Here is a 14,885-nt window from a genome sequence, read left to right as displayed (position 1 = left end):
GCTTCCCTTTGTAGTCTGTAATGGTTTGCAAGCCCTGCCACATCCGACGAGCGTCGGAGCCGGTGTAGTACGATTCGATCTTAGTCCTGTATTGACCCTTTGCCTGTTTGATGGTTCGTCGGAGGGCATAGCGGGATTTCTTATAAGCTTTTGGGTTCGAGTTCTGCTCCTTGAAAGAGGCAGCTCAACCCTTTAGCTCAGTGCGGATGTTGCCTGTAATCCATGGCTTCTGGTTGGGGTATGTACGTACAGTCACTGTGGGGACGACGTCATCGTTGCACTTATTGATGAAGCCAGTGACTGATGTGGTGCCATAGGAAGAATCCTGGAACATATTCCAGTCTGTCCTAGCAAATCAGTCCTGTAGTTTAACATGTGCTTCATCTGACCACTGGTGCTTCCTGCTTTAATTTTTGATTGTAAGCAGGAATCAGGAGGATAGAATTATGGTCAGATTTGCCAAATGGAGGGCGAGGGAGAGCTTTGTACACATCTCTGTGTGTGGAGTAAAGGTGGTCTAGAATTTTTTTTCCTCATGCTGCACATTTATCATGCTTATAGAAATGAGGTAAAACTGATTTAAGTTTCGCTGCATTAAAGTCCCCAGCCACTAGGAGCGCTGCCTCTGGATGAGCATTTTCCTGTTTGCTTATGGTGGTATACAGCTCATTGAGTGTTGTCTTAGTGCAAACATCGGTCTGTGGTGGTATTAGAATATTTTGAGGGTAAATACACAACACAGAGTTTGAGAGTTTGAGAGAATGAGAGGACGAGATTGCTAATGGTGCTGATGGTACTAATATAGTACTAATGGTCAATAGGGAATTGTAAATAGGAGTTGGGTTTCAGTTCAACATCTGTTTAGAATCTGTGGAATGTCACTCCTGAATTCAGAGCTACGTGTGCTATGTTCTGTACATTGAGTCGGGAGCAGGATACTTATTAATAACCCATTGGCCAGTTGTACTGCAAGGACTTCTGATTGGTCAACCCCAGGATAGGGTGAGGGTTATAAATGGCATCATGTTCCTTTGTTCGGTTGAGAAAAGCTGAGGACAGGGGAGACTGAACATCTACAGTTGAAGTTGGATGTTTACATACATCTTAGCCAAATACATTTAAACTCAGTTTTTCACTATTCCTGACATTTAATCCTAGTACAAATTCCATGTCTTAGGTCAGTTAGGATGACCACTTTATTTTAAGAATGTGAAATGTCAGAATAATAGCAGAGAATGATCTATTTCAGCTTTTATTTTAGCTTCACATTCCCAGTGGGTCAGAAGTCTACATACACACAATTAGTATTTGGTAGCATTGCCTTTAAATTGTTTAACTTGGGTCAAACATTTCGGGTAGTCCTCCACATGGGAATTTTGGCCCATTCCTCCTGACAGAGCTAGTGTAACTGAGTCAGGTTTGTAGGCCTCCTTGCTCACACACACTTTTTCAGTTCTGCCCACAAATTTTGTGATGGCCACTCCAATACCTTGAGTTTGTTGTCCTTAAACCATTTTCCACCACTTTGGAGGTATGCACAGACCTATATCTATCCTACCCTGCCTTTCTAAGGTCTTCGAAAGCCAAGTCAACAAACAGATTACCGACCATTTCGAATCACACCATACCTTCTCCGGTATGCAATCTGGTTTCAGAGCTGGTCATGGGTGCACCTCAGCCACGCTCAAGGTCATAAACGATATCTTAACCGCCATCGATAGGAAACAATACTGTGCAGCCGTATTCATTGACCTGGCCAAGGCTTTTGACTCTGTCAATCACCACATCCTCATCGGCAGACTCGAAAGCCTTGGTTTCTCTAATGATTGCCTCGCCTGGTTCACCAACTACTTCTCTGATCGAGTTCAGTGTGTCAAATCGGAGGGTCTGTTGTCCGGGCCTCTGGCAGTCTCTATGGGGGTGCCACAGGGTTAAATTCTTGGACCGACTCTCTTCTCTGTATTCATCAATGATGTCGCTCTTGCTGCTGGTGAGTCTCTGATCCACCTCTACGCAGACGATACTATTCTGTATACTTCTGGCCCTTCTTTTGACACTGTTTTAACAACCCTCCAGGCGAGCTTCAATGCCATACAACTCTCCTTCCGTGGCCTCCAATTGCTCTTAAATACAAGTAAAACTAAATGCATGCTCTTCAACCGATCGCTGCCTGCACCTGCCCGCCTGTCCAACATCACTACTCTGGATGGCTCTGACATAGAATATGTGGACAACTACAAATACCTAGGTGTCTGGTTAGACTGTAAACTCTCCTTCCAGACTCACATCAAACATCTCCAATCCAAAGTTAAATCTAGAATTGGCTTCCTATTCCGCAACAAAGCATCCTTCACTCATGCTGCCAAACATACCCTTGTAAAACTAACCATCCTACCAATCCTCGACTTCGGTGATGTCATTTACAAAATAGCCTCCAAAACCCTACTCAATAAATTGGATGCAGTCTATCACAGTGCCATCCGTTTTGTCACCAAAGCCCCATATACTATCCACCACTGCGACCTGTACACTCTCGTTGGCTGGCCCTCGCTTCATACTCGTCGCCAAACCCACTGGTTCCAGGTCATCTACAAGACCCTGCTAGGTAAAGTTCCCCCTTATCTCAGCTCGCTGGTCACCATAGCAGCACCTACCTGTAGCACACGCTCCAGCAGGTATATCTCTCTGGTCACCCCCAAAACCAATTCAACTTTTGGCCGCCTCTCCTTCCAGTTCTCTGCTGCCAATGACTGGAACGAACTACAAAAATCTCTGAAACTGGAAACACTTATCTCCCTCACTAGCTTTAAGCACAAGCTGTCAGAGCAGCTCATAGATTACTGCACCTGTACATAGCCCATCTATAATTTAGCCCAAACAACTACCTCCTCACCTACCTACTGTATTTATTTATTTATTTTGCTCCTTTGCACCCCATTATTTCTATCTCTACTTTGCACATTCTTCCACTGCAAACCAACCATTCCAGTGCTTTTACTTGCTATATTGTATTTACTTCGCCACCATGGCCTTTTTATATTTTTATTTATTTATATATATATTTTGTTTGCCTTCACCTCCCTTATCTCACCTCACTTGCTCACATTGTATATAGACTTATTTTTCACTGTATTATTGACTGTATGTTTGTTTTACTCCATGTGTAACTATGTGTTGTTGTATGTGTCGAACTGTTTTGCTTTATCTTGGCCAGGTCGCAATTGTAAATGAGAACGTGTTCTCAATTTGCCTACCTGGTTAAATAAAGGTGAAATAAAAAAATAAAAAAAATTGTCCATTTGGAAGACCCATTTGCGACCAAGCTTTAACTTCCTGACTGATGTCTTGAGTTGTTTCTTCAATATATCCACATAATTTTCCTACCTCATGATGCCATCTATTTTGTGAAGTGCACCAGTCCCTCCTGCAGCAAAGCACCGCCACAACATGATGCTGCCACCCCCGTGCTTCATGATTGGGATGGTGTTCTTTGGCTTGCAAGCCCCCCCCACTTTTTCCTCCAAACATAACAATGGTCATTATGGCAAACAGTTATTTTTTGTTTCATCAGACCAAAGGACATTTCTACAAAAAGTAAGATCTTTGTCACCATGTTTAGCTGCAAACCGTAGTCTGGCTTTTATGGTGGTTTTGGAGCAGTGTCTTCTTCCTTGCTGAACAGCCTTTCAGCTTATGTCGATATAGGACTCGTTTTACTGTGGATATAGATACTTTTGTACCTGTTTCCTCCTGCATCTTCACAAGGTCCTTTGCTATTGTTCTGGGATTGATTTGCACTTTTCGCACCAAAGAACGCTCATCTCTTGGGAGACAGAACGCGTCTCATTCCTGAGCAGTATGACGGCTACGTGGTCCCATGGTGTTTATACTTATGTACTATTGTTTGTACAGATGAACGTGGTACCTTCAGGCGTTTGGAAATTAATCCCAAGGATGAACCAGACTTGTGGAGGTCTACAATTATTTTCTGAGGTCTTGGCTGATTTGTTTTTATTTTCTCATGATGTCAAGCAAAGAGGCACTGAGTTTGAAGGTAGGCCTTGAAATACATCCACCGGTACACCTCCAATTGACTCAAATGATGTCAATTAGCCTATCAGAAGCTTCTAAAGCCATGACATAATTTTCTGGAATTTTCCAAGCTGTTTGAAGGCACAGTCAACTTAGTGTATGTAAACTTCTGACCCACTGGAATTGTGATACAGTGAATTATAAGTGAAATAATCTGTCTGTAAACAATTGTTGGGAAAATGACTTGTGTCATGCCTAACCGTCCAAACCGACTTGCCAAAACTATAGTTTGTTAACAAGAAATTTGTGGAGTGGTTGAAAAACGAGTTTTAATGACTCCAACCTAAGTGTATGTAAACTTCTTCAACTGTACCTCTCAGCATATCTTAATTTGTCCTTCTCAAAAAAAACTATTTTTCTCCTGATCTGCTTTGGATTTTGTGTAATTAAGAATAACATAAATTGCTAACAGAGGCATGTAGACAGCTACAAAAATACAGATGAAAACTCTCTAGGTAGATAGTGTGGTCTACATCTTATCATGAAATACTCTACCTCAGGTGAGAAAAACCTTGAGAGTTCCTTAGATATCGTGCACCAGTTGTTGTTTACAAATGTACATACACCGCCACCCCTTGTCTTACCAGATGCTGCTGTTCTATAAAGCCGATAGAGTGTATAACCCGCCAGCTGTATGTTATTAATGTCGTCATTCAGCCACGACTCGGTGAAACATAAGATTACAGTTTTTAATGTCCCATTGGTAGGATATAAGTGCTTTTAGTTCATCCCATTTATTTTCTAGCGATTGTATGTTGGCTAACAGTACGGATGGCAAAGGCCACTTGTCACCTGATCCTCACAGGCCCTCACCTGAACAGGCCCTCAAGGCACCCCGATCTCCTTCCGCGAAATCTCTGTCTCTTTCTCCAGCGAACGACAGGGATGAGGGCCTGTTCAGGTGTCTGGAGTAAATCCCTCTCATCCGACTCATTAAAGAAAAATTCTTTGTCCAATTTGGCCTTGTGTTTTATGTCCTGCTGAAAGGTGAATTTGTTTCCCAGTGTCTGTTGGAAAGAAGACTGAATCAGGTTTTCCTCTAGGATTTGCCTGTGCTTAGCCATATTCCATTTATTTTTATCAGAAAAAACTCCCTAGTCCTTGCCGATGACAAGCATACCTATAGCGTGATGCAGCCAGCACCATGCTTGAAAATATGAAGAGTGGTACTCAGTGATGTGTTGGATTTGCCCCAAACATAACGTTTTGTATTCAGGACATAAAGTACATTTCTTTGCCACATTTTTTGCAGTTTTACTTTAGTGCCTTATTGCAAACAGGATGCATGTTTTGGATTATTTGTATTCTGTACAAGCTTTGTTCTTTTGACTCTGTCAATTAGATGAGTATTGTGAAGGAACTACAATGTTGTTGATCCATCCTCAGTTTTCTCCTATCACAGCTATTACACTCTGTAACTGTTTTGAAGTCACCATTGGCCTGGTAAAATCCCTGAGTGGTTTCCTTCCTGTCCAGTAAATGAGTTAACAAGGACGCCTGTCTTTGTAGTGACTGGGTGTGTATGATGCACCATCCAAAGTGTAATTAATAACTTCCCCATGCTCAAAGGGATATTCAATGTCTTTTTTTTACCCATCTACCAATAGGTGCCCTTCTTTGTGAGGCATTGGAATACCTCCCTGGTCTTTGTGGTAGAATCTGTGTTTGAAATTCACTGCTCGACTGAGGGACCTTAAAGAGACAGTGCATTCGGAAAGTATTCAGACCCCTTGACTTTTTCTACATTTTGTTACGTTACAGCCTTTTTCTAAAATGGATTAAATTGATTTATTTCCTCATCAATCTAAACACAGTACCCCATAACGACAAAGTGAAAACAGGTTTTTAGACATTTTTGCTAATGTGTTAAAAAAAAAAAACAGACATTCCTTATTTACGTAAGTATTCAGACCCTTTGCAATGAGACTCGAAATTGAGCTCAGCTGCATCCTGTTTCCATTGATCATCCTTGAGCTGTTTCTATAACTTGATTTGAGTCCACCTGTGGAAATTTCAATTGATTGGACATGATTTGGAAAGGCACACAAGTGTCTATATAAGGTCCCACAGTTGACAGTGCATGTCAGAGCAAAAACCAAGCTATGAGGTCGAAGGAATTGTTTGTAGAACTCCGAGACAGGATTGTGTCGAGTTACAGATCTGGGGAAGGGTACCAAAAAATGTCTGCAGCATTGAAGGTCCCCAAGAACACAGTGGCCTCCATCATTCTTAAATGGAAGAAGTTTGGAACCACAAAGACTCTTCCTAGAGCTAAACTGAGCAATTGGGGGAGAAGAGCCTTGGTCAGGGAGGTGACCAAGAACCCGATGGTCACTCTGACAGAGCTCCAGAGTTCCTCTGTGGAGATGGGAGAACCTTCCAGAAGGACACCCATCTCTGCAGCTCTCCACCAATCAGGCCTTTGTAGTAGAGTGGCCAGACAGAATCCACTCCTCAGTAAAAGGCACATAACAGCCCGCTTAGAGTTTGCCAAAAGGCACCTAAGGGCTTTCAGACCATGAGAAACAAGATTCTCTGGTCTGATGAAACCAAGATTGAACTCTTTGGCCTCAATGCCAACCATCACATCTGGAGAAAACCTGGCACCATCTCTACTGTGAAGCATGGTGGTGGCAGCATCATGCTGTGAGGATGTTTTTTAGCGGCAGGGACTAGGAAACAAGTCAGGATCAAGGGGAAAGATGAATGGAGCAAGTACAGAGAAATCCTTGATGAAAAACTGCTTCAGAGTGCTCATGACCTCAGACTGGGGCGAAGGTTCACTATCCAACAGGACAACAACCCTAAGCACACAGCCAAGACAGCGCAGGAGTGGCTTCTGGACAAGTCTCTGAATGTCCTTGAGTGGCCCAGCCAAAGCCTGGACTTGAACCCGATCGAACATCCTTGGAGAGACCTGAAAATAGCTGTGCAGCAACACTCCCCATCCAACCTGACAGAGCATGAGAGGATCTGCAGAGAAGAATGAGAGAAACTCCCCAAATACAGGTGTGCCTAGCTTGTAGCTTCATATTCAAGAAGATGTGAGGCTGTAATCGCTGCCAAATGTGCTTAAACAAAGTACTGAGTAAAGGGTCTGAATACTTATGTAAATGTGATATTTCAGATGTTTATTTTTTGTACATTTGCAAAAAGTCTGCCAGATCAGAGGCAGTAGGGATGACCAGGGATGTTCTCTTGATAAGTGTGTAAATTAGACAATTTTCCTGTCCTGCTAAGCATTCAAAATGTAATGAGTAACGTAACAAAATGTAGAAAAAGTCAAGGGGTCTGAATACTTTCCGAATGCGCTGTATTTGTACAGAGATGTACAGTAATGAGGTAGTAATTGATTTTTTTTTTAAACACTATTATTTATACAGAGTTAATCCATACAACTTATTATGTGACTTGTTAAGCAAATGTTTACTCCTAAACTTATTTAGGCTTGCCATAACAAAGGGGTTGAATACTTATTGACTCAAGACATTTCATATTATACATTTTAATTGATTTGTAAAAAATAAAATATAAAGAATTCCACTTTGAAATTATGAGGTATTGCGTGAAGGCCAGTGACAAAAATATAAATTGAATCCATTTTAAATTCAGGCTGTAACACAACAAAATGTTGGGGTGTGAATACTTTGTACATACAGTATAATAATACAGTGTAATAATACAGTATAATAATACAGTGTAATAATACAGTGTAATAATACAGTATAATAATACAGTATAATAATACAGTGTAATAATACAGTGCGCTTCATTGTCAGCTCTTTGTTTTGTATCTCCACAGACCAACGATGCTTTAGGCCCCACGTGGAACTGCATGTACTTCATCCCTCTGATAATCATTGGCTCCTTCTTCGTGTTGAACCTGGTATTGGGAGTGCTCTCAGGGTGAGTCGACGTTACAGCATCACATTGTGCTGGGGTGGCTGACAGCTTTAATACACACTGTCACTGTCTGCACAAGTTAATTAGTTTTATATAAAAGGTTGACTCACAATCTACTCTAATTAACTGCATGTAAAGGAGACACGAGTTGAGTACCCCCCTCCCCCCCTTCTCTCCCCTGGTGTCTGAATGATGAGGGAGGTCAGGTCAGCACTGAACAACATGTCTAAGAACAGTCATTAACTCCTGTTGATTTTGGCTTGCAGAGAGTTTGCCAAAGAGAGGGAGCGGGTTGAGAACCGCAGGGCGTTCATGAAGTTGCGGAGGCAACAGCAGATTGAGAGGGAACTCAATGGCTACCGGGCCTGGATCAACAAAGCAGGTAGTGAAACCACTATCTGTACCACACTATAGATCTAATTCACGTCCTGCTTTTGAAAGGTTAACTCCGAAACACAATCTCCTTGATATTTAAGTTTCTACTGTATGAATCAGACCTCTTTGTTGGGTCTGCTTTGCAGAGGAGGTGATGCTTGCAGAGGATAATAAGAATTCAGGACCGTCTGCTCTTGATGGTAAGACTGGAAAGATGGCCCGATTTGGTTATATTGTCTGTACATCACTACATAGTTTACAGTTAATCTGTCTGTACAGGATTTATGGGATTCTGTTTTAAACCCATGAATATCTGAATAGATTCATTATCATCTTCTTGTCCTCTAAGACTGTCAACCACACGTTGTAAACATAACTATAACATAGGCCTACATTGAAATATATAATTCGTAGAAAACATTTCATTTTGTAGGAATTGTTCATTCATTAATATCATATTACCCTATGCACTGTGTGTGATGCATAGATAACATTGTATTACGTAGGTAAGTGCTAGGGAGAAAGAATATGTGTTGTCAGTCTCTCCTGAAGTATTAAATGTATCAGTTTTGTGTCATTGAGTGTTGGAACGTACAGTACTATCTGTTTGGTTGACTGCGACAGTAATTAACTTTCTCATAAGAGTGTAACTATTTTGTGAAGTTTTGTCTCCCAAGACTCTAAACGTGTGTGTTATCCTGTATGTATATGTCTCTGGGCTTGTGTATAATAATGATATGTACTGTATGTATACCATAGACATATTTAGATGCAAATCTTCATAAGAACAGCTATTCCTAAAATACCGTTGTTGTTGCTTCTGGTGTGGTGCACTTCAAAAACAACTTTACTTAGTTGACTATTGAGGACTGTGCATGCTGTACCCCCAAAAGCAATCATCTCTGGTACCTCACTATCAATATGGACTTTTAAACCTACCAGACACACTTACAGTACACAAAGCTATGACCATATCAAGTGAAGCATGATTTTTCGCCCCCCCCCCCCCAACAAACAAATCGTTTTTATTAAATGTTGATTGACAGCTCCCACGAGGCTGTCTGAATGGAATACAAGCGGTAACCATGGTGAGGAACAACTTCTATTCTACAATTCCTTGCCATCTTTTGTTCCTTTGCAACAACTGAATCTGACATGAACGCTAAAATAGTCCTAGCTATTGTTCCACAAACCCACTTAAACCACGACACATTCTGACCTCCAAAATAAAACTTGGCACCAGAAAACAAAAAGTAGCTGTAAATGCAGAAGATGCATTAGTCTACTCTAGATTAAGGAGTGTGCCGATGTTGCCTTAGCAACAGAAATGAAATGACCGGATGCAGCCAGTGTGTGCCACTATGAATATTGGTTCAGTGGCTTATTAAAAGGGGGAAAGTCGAGGTAAATATGAATAAATCAATTAGATCCGTACCAAAAGGTGGTGGGGGTGTAGGAGAGGACATATAGTCAGGGACAGGGACATATATATATAGTCATAGTCATATATATATATAGTCAGGGACATATAGAATTATATGTGTGCTTCAAAACCGCTCTTTAGTATGATATGGCTACAATTAGACATTGCACCAGTGATCTCCATATAAACTTACTGTGAGTGTGGGCTATAGCCAAGAGAATAGAACCAACAACAACAACAATTAGTTGTAGTTTAGTCTGGTTCATCATTCTGCATATCTTATTAACATCATGTTGCTGTATGCTTTTACCCATGTTCACTAAAGGCATCTGTTTTGCTCTTGTTTTACAATACCCAAAGCACCAAACATAGTGGCATGTAAATGTGTTAATTATTTTCACCATTTTCTTCTCACCTCGTTATTAATACCCTCATGATCTTGTATATCTACGTGTGTGTGTCCTGACACGTTCTCTGTGCTGGAGTGTCATAAATATTGTGTTTTGGGTGAGCTTTCTGCGGGCTGACAATGTGAAACCTTTGGCTGCAGTGCTGAAGAGGGCCACAATCAAGAGGAGAGGACTGGACCAGCAGTATGGTGACATCGCTTCTGTGGGTGAGTGAGTGAGTGAGTGAGTGAGTGAGTGAGTGAGTGAGTGAGTGAGTGAGTGAGTGAGTGAGTGAGTGAGTGAGTGAGTGTACACAGTAACAGTCAAAAGTTATGACACACCTAGTCATTCAATGTTTTTTCTTTATTTGTACTATTTTCTACATTGTAGAATACTAGTGAAGACATCAACACTATGAAATAACACATGGAATCATGTAGTAACCAAAAAAGTGTTAAACAAATCAAAGTATACTTTATATTTGAGATTCTTCAAAGTAGCCACCCTTTGCCTTGATGACAGCTTTGCACACTCTTGGCATTCTCTCAACCAGCTTCATGAGGTAGTCACCTGGAATGCATTTCAATTAACAGGTGTGCCTTGTTAAAAGTTCATTTGTGGAATTTCTTTCCTTCTTAATACGTTTGAGCCAATCAGTTGTGTTGTGACAAGGTAGGAGTGGTATACAGAAGATAGCTCTCTTTGGTAAAAGACCAAGTCCATATTATGGCAAGAACAGCTAAAATAGGCAAACAGAAATGACCGTCCATCATTACTTTAAGATATGAATGTCAGTCAATCAGGAAAATGTCAAGAACTTTGAAAGTTTCTTCAAGTGCAGTCGCAAAAACCATCAAGCGCTATGATGAACCAACCAGAAGCCATGGATTACAGGCAACATCCGCACTGAGCTAAAGGATAGAGCTGCCGCTTTCTTGGAGTGGGACTCTAACCCGGAAGCTTATAAGAAATCCCGCTATGCCCTCCGATGAACCGTCAAACAGGCAAGGCATCAATACAGGACAAAGATTGAATCATACTACACTGGCTCCGACGCTCATTGAATGTGACAGGGCTTGCAAACTATTAAGACCACAAAGGGAAACACAGCCGCGAGCTGCCCAGTGACACAAGCCTACCAGACGAGCTAAATTACTTCTATGCTCGCTTCGAGGCAAGTAACACTGAAACATGCATGAGAGCATCAGCTGTTCCGGACAACTGTGCGATCACGCTCTCCGTAGCCGATGTGAGTGAGACCTTTAAACAGGTCAACATTCACAAGGTCGCAGGGCCAGATGGATTACCAGGACGTGTACTCCGAGCATGCGCTGACCAACTGGCAAGTGTCTTCACTGACATTTTCAACCTGTCCCTGACTGAGTCTGTAATACCAACATGTTTCAAGCAGACCACCATAGTCCCTGTGCCCAAGAACACTAAGGCAACCTGCCTAAATGACTACTGACCCGTAGCACTCACGTCTGTAGCCATGAAGGGCTTTGAAAGGCTGGTCCTGACTCACATCAACACCATTATCCCAGAAACCCTAGACCCACTCCAATTTGCATACCCAACAGATCCACAGATGATGCTATCTCTATTGCACTCAACACTGCCCTTTCCCACCTGGACAATGCTGTTCATTGACCACAGCTCAGCGTTCAACACCATAGTGCCCTTAAAGCGCATCACAATGCTAAGGACCCTGGGACTAAATACCTCCCTCTGCAACTTGATCCTGGATTTCCTGACGGGCCGCCCCTAGGTGGTAAGGGTAGGTAACAACATATCCGCCACGCTGATCCTCAACACGGGGGCCCCTCAGGGGTGCGTGCTCAGTCCCCTCCTGTACTCCCTGTTCACTCATGACTGCATGGCCAGGCACGACTCCAACACCATCATCAAGTTGCCGATGACACAACAGTGGTAGGCCTGATCACCGACAACGATGAGACAGCCTATAGGGAGGAGGTCAGAGAACTGTCCGTGTGGTGCCAGGACAACAACCTCTCCCTCAACGTAATCAAGACAAAGGAGATGATTGTTGACTACAGGAAAAGGAGGAACGAGCACATCCCCATTCTCATCGATGGGGCTGCAGTGGAGCAGGTTGAGAGCTTCAAGTTCCTTGGTGTCCACATCACCAACAAACTATCATGGTCAAAACACACTAAGACAGTTGTGAAGAGGGCATGACAAAACCTATTCCCCCTCAGGAGACTGAAAAGATTTGACATGGGTCCTCAGATCCTCAAAAGGTTCTACAGCTGCACCGTTGAGAGAATCCTGACTGGTTGCATCACTGCCTGGTATGGCAACTGCTCGGCCTCCGACCGCAAGACACTACAGAGGGTGTGTATGGCCCAGTACATCACAGGGGCAAAGCTTCCTGCCATCCAGGACCTCTATACCAGGCGGTGTCAGAGGAAGGCCCTAAAAATTGTCAAAGACTCCAGCCACCCTAGTCATAGACTGTTCTCTCTGCTACCGCACGGCAAGCGGTACCAGAGTGCCAAGTCGAGGTCCAAAAGGCTTCTTAACAGCTTCTACCCCCAAGCCATAACTTGGGGGTAGAACAGCTATTTGGTAGCTGGTAGCTAATCAAACGGCTACCCAGACCCCTCTTTTACACTGCTGCTACTCTCTGTTTATTATATATGCATAGTCACTTTAACTCTACCTACATGTACATATTACCTCAATTACCTCCACTAACCGGTGCCCCCACACATTGACTCTGTACCGGTACCCCCTGTATATAGACTCGCTATTGTTTTTTTAATGCTGCTGTTTAATTATTTGTTACTTTTATTTTCTATTTTTTCATTTAACACTTATTTTCTTAAAACTTATTAAAGCATTGTTGGTTAAGGGCTTGTAAGTAAGCATTTCACTGTGACTTCTACAACTGTTGTATTCGGCGTATGTGACAAATAAAATTTGATTTGATGAAACTGGCTCTCATGAGAACCGCCAGCGGAAAGGATGACCCAGAGTTACCTCTGCTGCAGAGGATAAATTCATTAGAATTACCAGCCTCAGAAATTGCAGCCCGAATAAATGCTTCACAGAGTACAAGTAACAGACACATCTCAACATCAACTGTTCAGAGAAGACTGCATGAATCAGGCCTTCATGGTCCAGTTGCTGCAAAGAAACCACTACTAAAGGACATCAATAAGAAGAAGAGACTTGTTTGGGCCGAGAATCACGGGCAATGGACATTAGACCGGCGGAAATCTGTCCTTTAGTCTGATGAGTCCAAATTTGAGATTTTTTTGTTCCAACCGCCTTGTATTTGTGAGACGCAGAGTAGGTGAACAGATGATTTCCATGTGTGTAGTTCCCACCGTGAAGCATGGAGAAGGAGGTGTGATGGTGTGGGGGGGGGGGCTTTGCTGGTGACACTGTCTGTGATTTATTTCGAATTCAAGGCACACTTAACCAGCATAGCTACCACAGAATTCTGCAGTGATACACCATCCCATCTGGTTTGTGCTTATTGGGACTATAATTTGTTTTTCAACAGGACAATCGCCCAACACACCTTCAGGCTGTGTAAGGGCTATTTGACCAAGAAGGAGAGTGATGGAGTGCTGCATCAGATGACTTGACCTCCACAATATTCCGACCTTAACCCAATTGAGATGGTTTGGGATGAGTTGGAACCGCAGAGTGAAGGAAAAGCAGCCAACAGGTGCTCATGATATATGGGATATCCTTCAAGACTGTTGGAAAAGCATTCCAGGTGAAGCTGGTTGAGAGAATGCCAAGAGTGCGCAAATCTGTCAACGATAAAATATATTTTGATTTGTTTAACACTTTTTTGGTAACTACATGATTCCATATGTGTTATTTCATAGTTGTGATGTACTCACTATTATTCTACAATGTAGAAAATAGTAAAAATACAGAAAAACCCTTGAATGAGTACTGTATTTGTGTCCAAACTTTTGACTGGTACTGTATGTACATAGCCACTGAAAAGAACAATGGTTCGTAACTGACATCCTGAATGGTTGAACGATCTGCCAGCAGGCACCCCCTCCATATTAGACTCATTACAGAGGAGGAGATTGCCATTGGCGTTTTGGGAATAAACTGGAAATGGCAGCTCATCATTTCCAGGCGTCATTACGTGTTACAGTCAGTGGCTAAGCTAAATAGATGAGAAGGCCTGGACAAAGTGTTTCTGTTGTGCAGGTGAAAAGTTTCAAAGAGAAAAGATCTAGAAGAAAATGTGCATTTGTCATTCTACCACTAAGGTGGTTTTAGTTATGATCCTGACTGGACTCTCCCCTCTAGGCATCCCGATGACCAGAGCCAGCATCAGGAGTGCTAAGAGAGGACCCACGGCTTATTTGAAGCGTAAGGAGCGTCTGCTGCGGATCTCTATCCGCCGCATGGTGAAGACACACATCTTCTACTGGACCGTACTGGGCCTGGTGGCCCTCAACACACTCTGTGTTGCCATCGTCCATCACAACCAACCCCACTGGCTGTCTGTGTTCCTCTGTAAGTCTCACACACACACACACACACACACACACACACACACACACACACACACACACACACACACACACACACACACACACACACACACACACACACACACACACACACACACACACACACACACACACACACACACACACACACACACACACACACACACACACACGGGTACGTACCATCCT

The 14,885-nt window shown here is 42.6% G+C and overlaps 1 protein-coding gene across 1 annotated transcript in view; it reads left to right on the top strand.

Annotated features, from left to right (window-relative positions):
- Positions 1 to 14,885, top strand: part of LOC129855285 (voltage-dependent R-type calcium channel subunit alpha-1E-like) — a 173,695-nt gene that overhangs the window by 119,060 nt on the left and 39,750 nt on the right. Inside the window, exons 8-12 of the mRNA XM_055922777.1 lie at positions 7,895 to 7,998; positions 8,262 to 8,377; positions 8,517 to 8,570; positions 10,344 to 10,409; positions 14,491 to 14,700. Coding sequence (XP_055778752.1) covers positions 7,895 to 7,998; positions 8,262 to 8,377; positions 8,517 to 8,570; positions 10,344 to 10,409; positions 14,491 to 14,700 — 550 coding nt within the window. The remainder of the gene's footprint in view (positions 1 to 7,894; positions 7,999 to 8,261; positions 8,378 to 8,516; positions 8,571 to 10,343; positions 10,410 to 14,490; positions 14,701 to 14,885) is intronic.

Source organism: Salvelinus fontinalis, chromosome 5, assembly GCF_029448725.1.
Source record: "Salvelinus fontinalis isolate EN_2023a chromosome 5, ASM2944872v1, whole genome shotgun sequence".
In the NCBI taxonomy this organism is placed as follows: Eukaryota; Metazoa; Chordata; class Actinopteri; order Salmoniformes; family Salmonidae; genus Salvelinus; species Salvelinus fontinalis.
The sequence above is the reverse complement of the archived record's forward strand: the minus strand, read 5'-3'. Positions and strand labels throughout refer to the sequence as shown.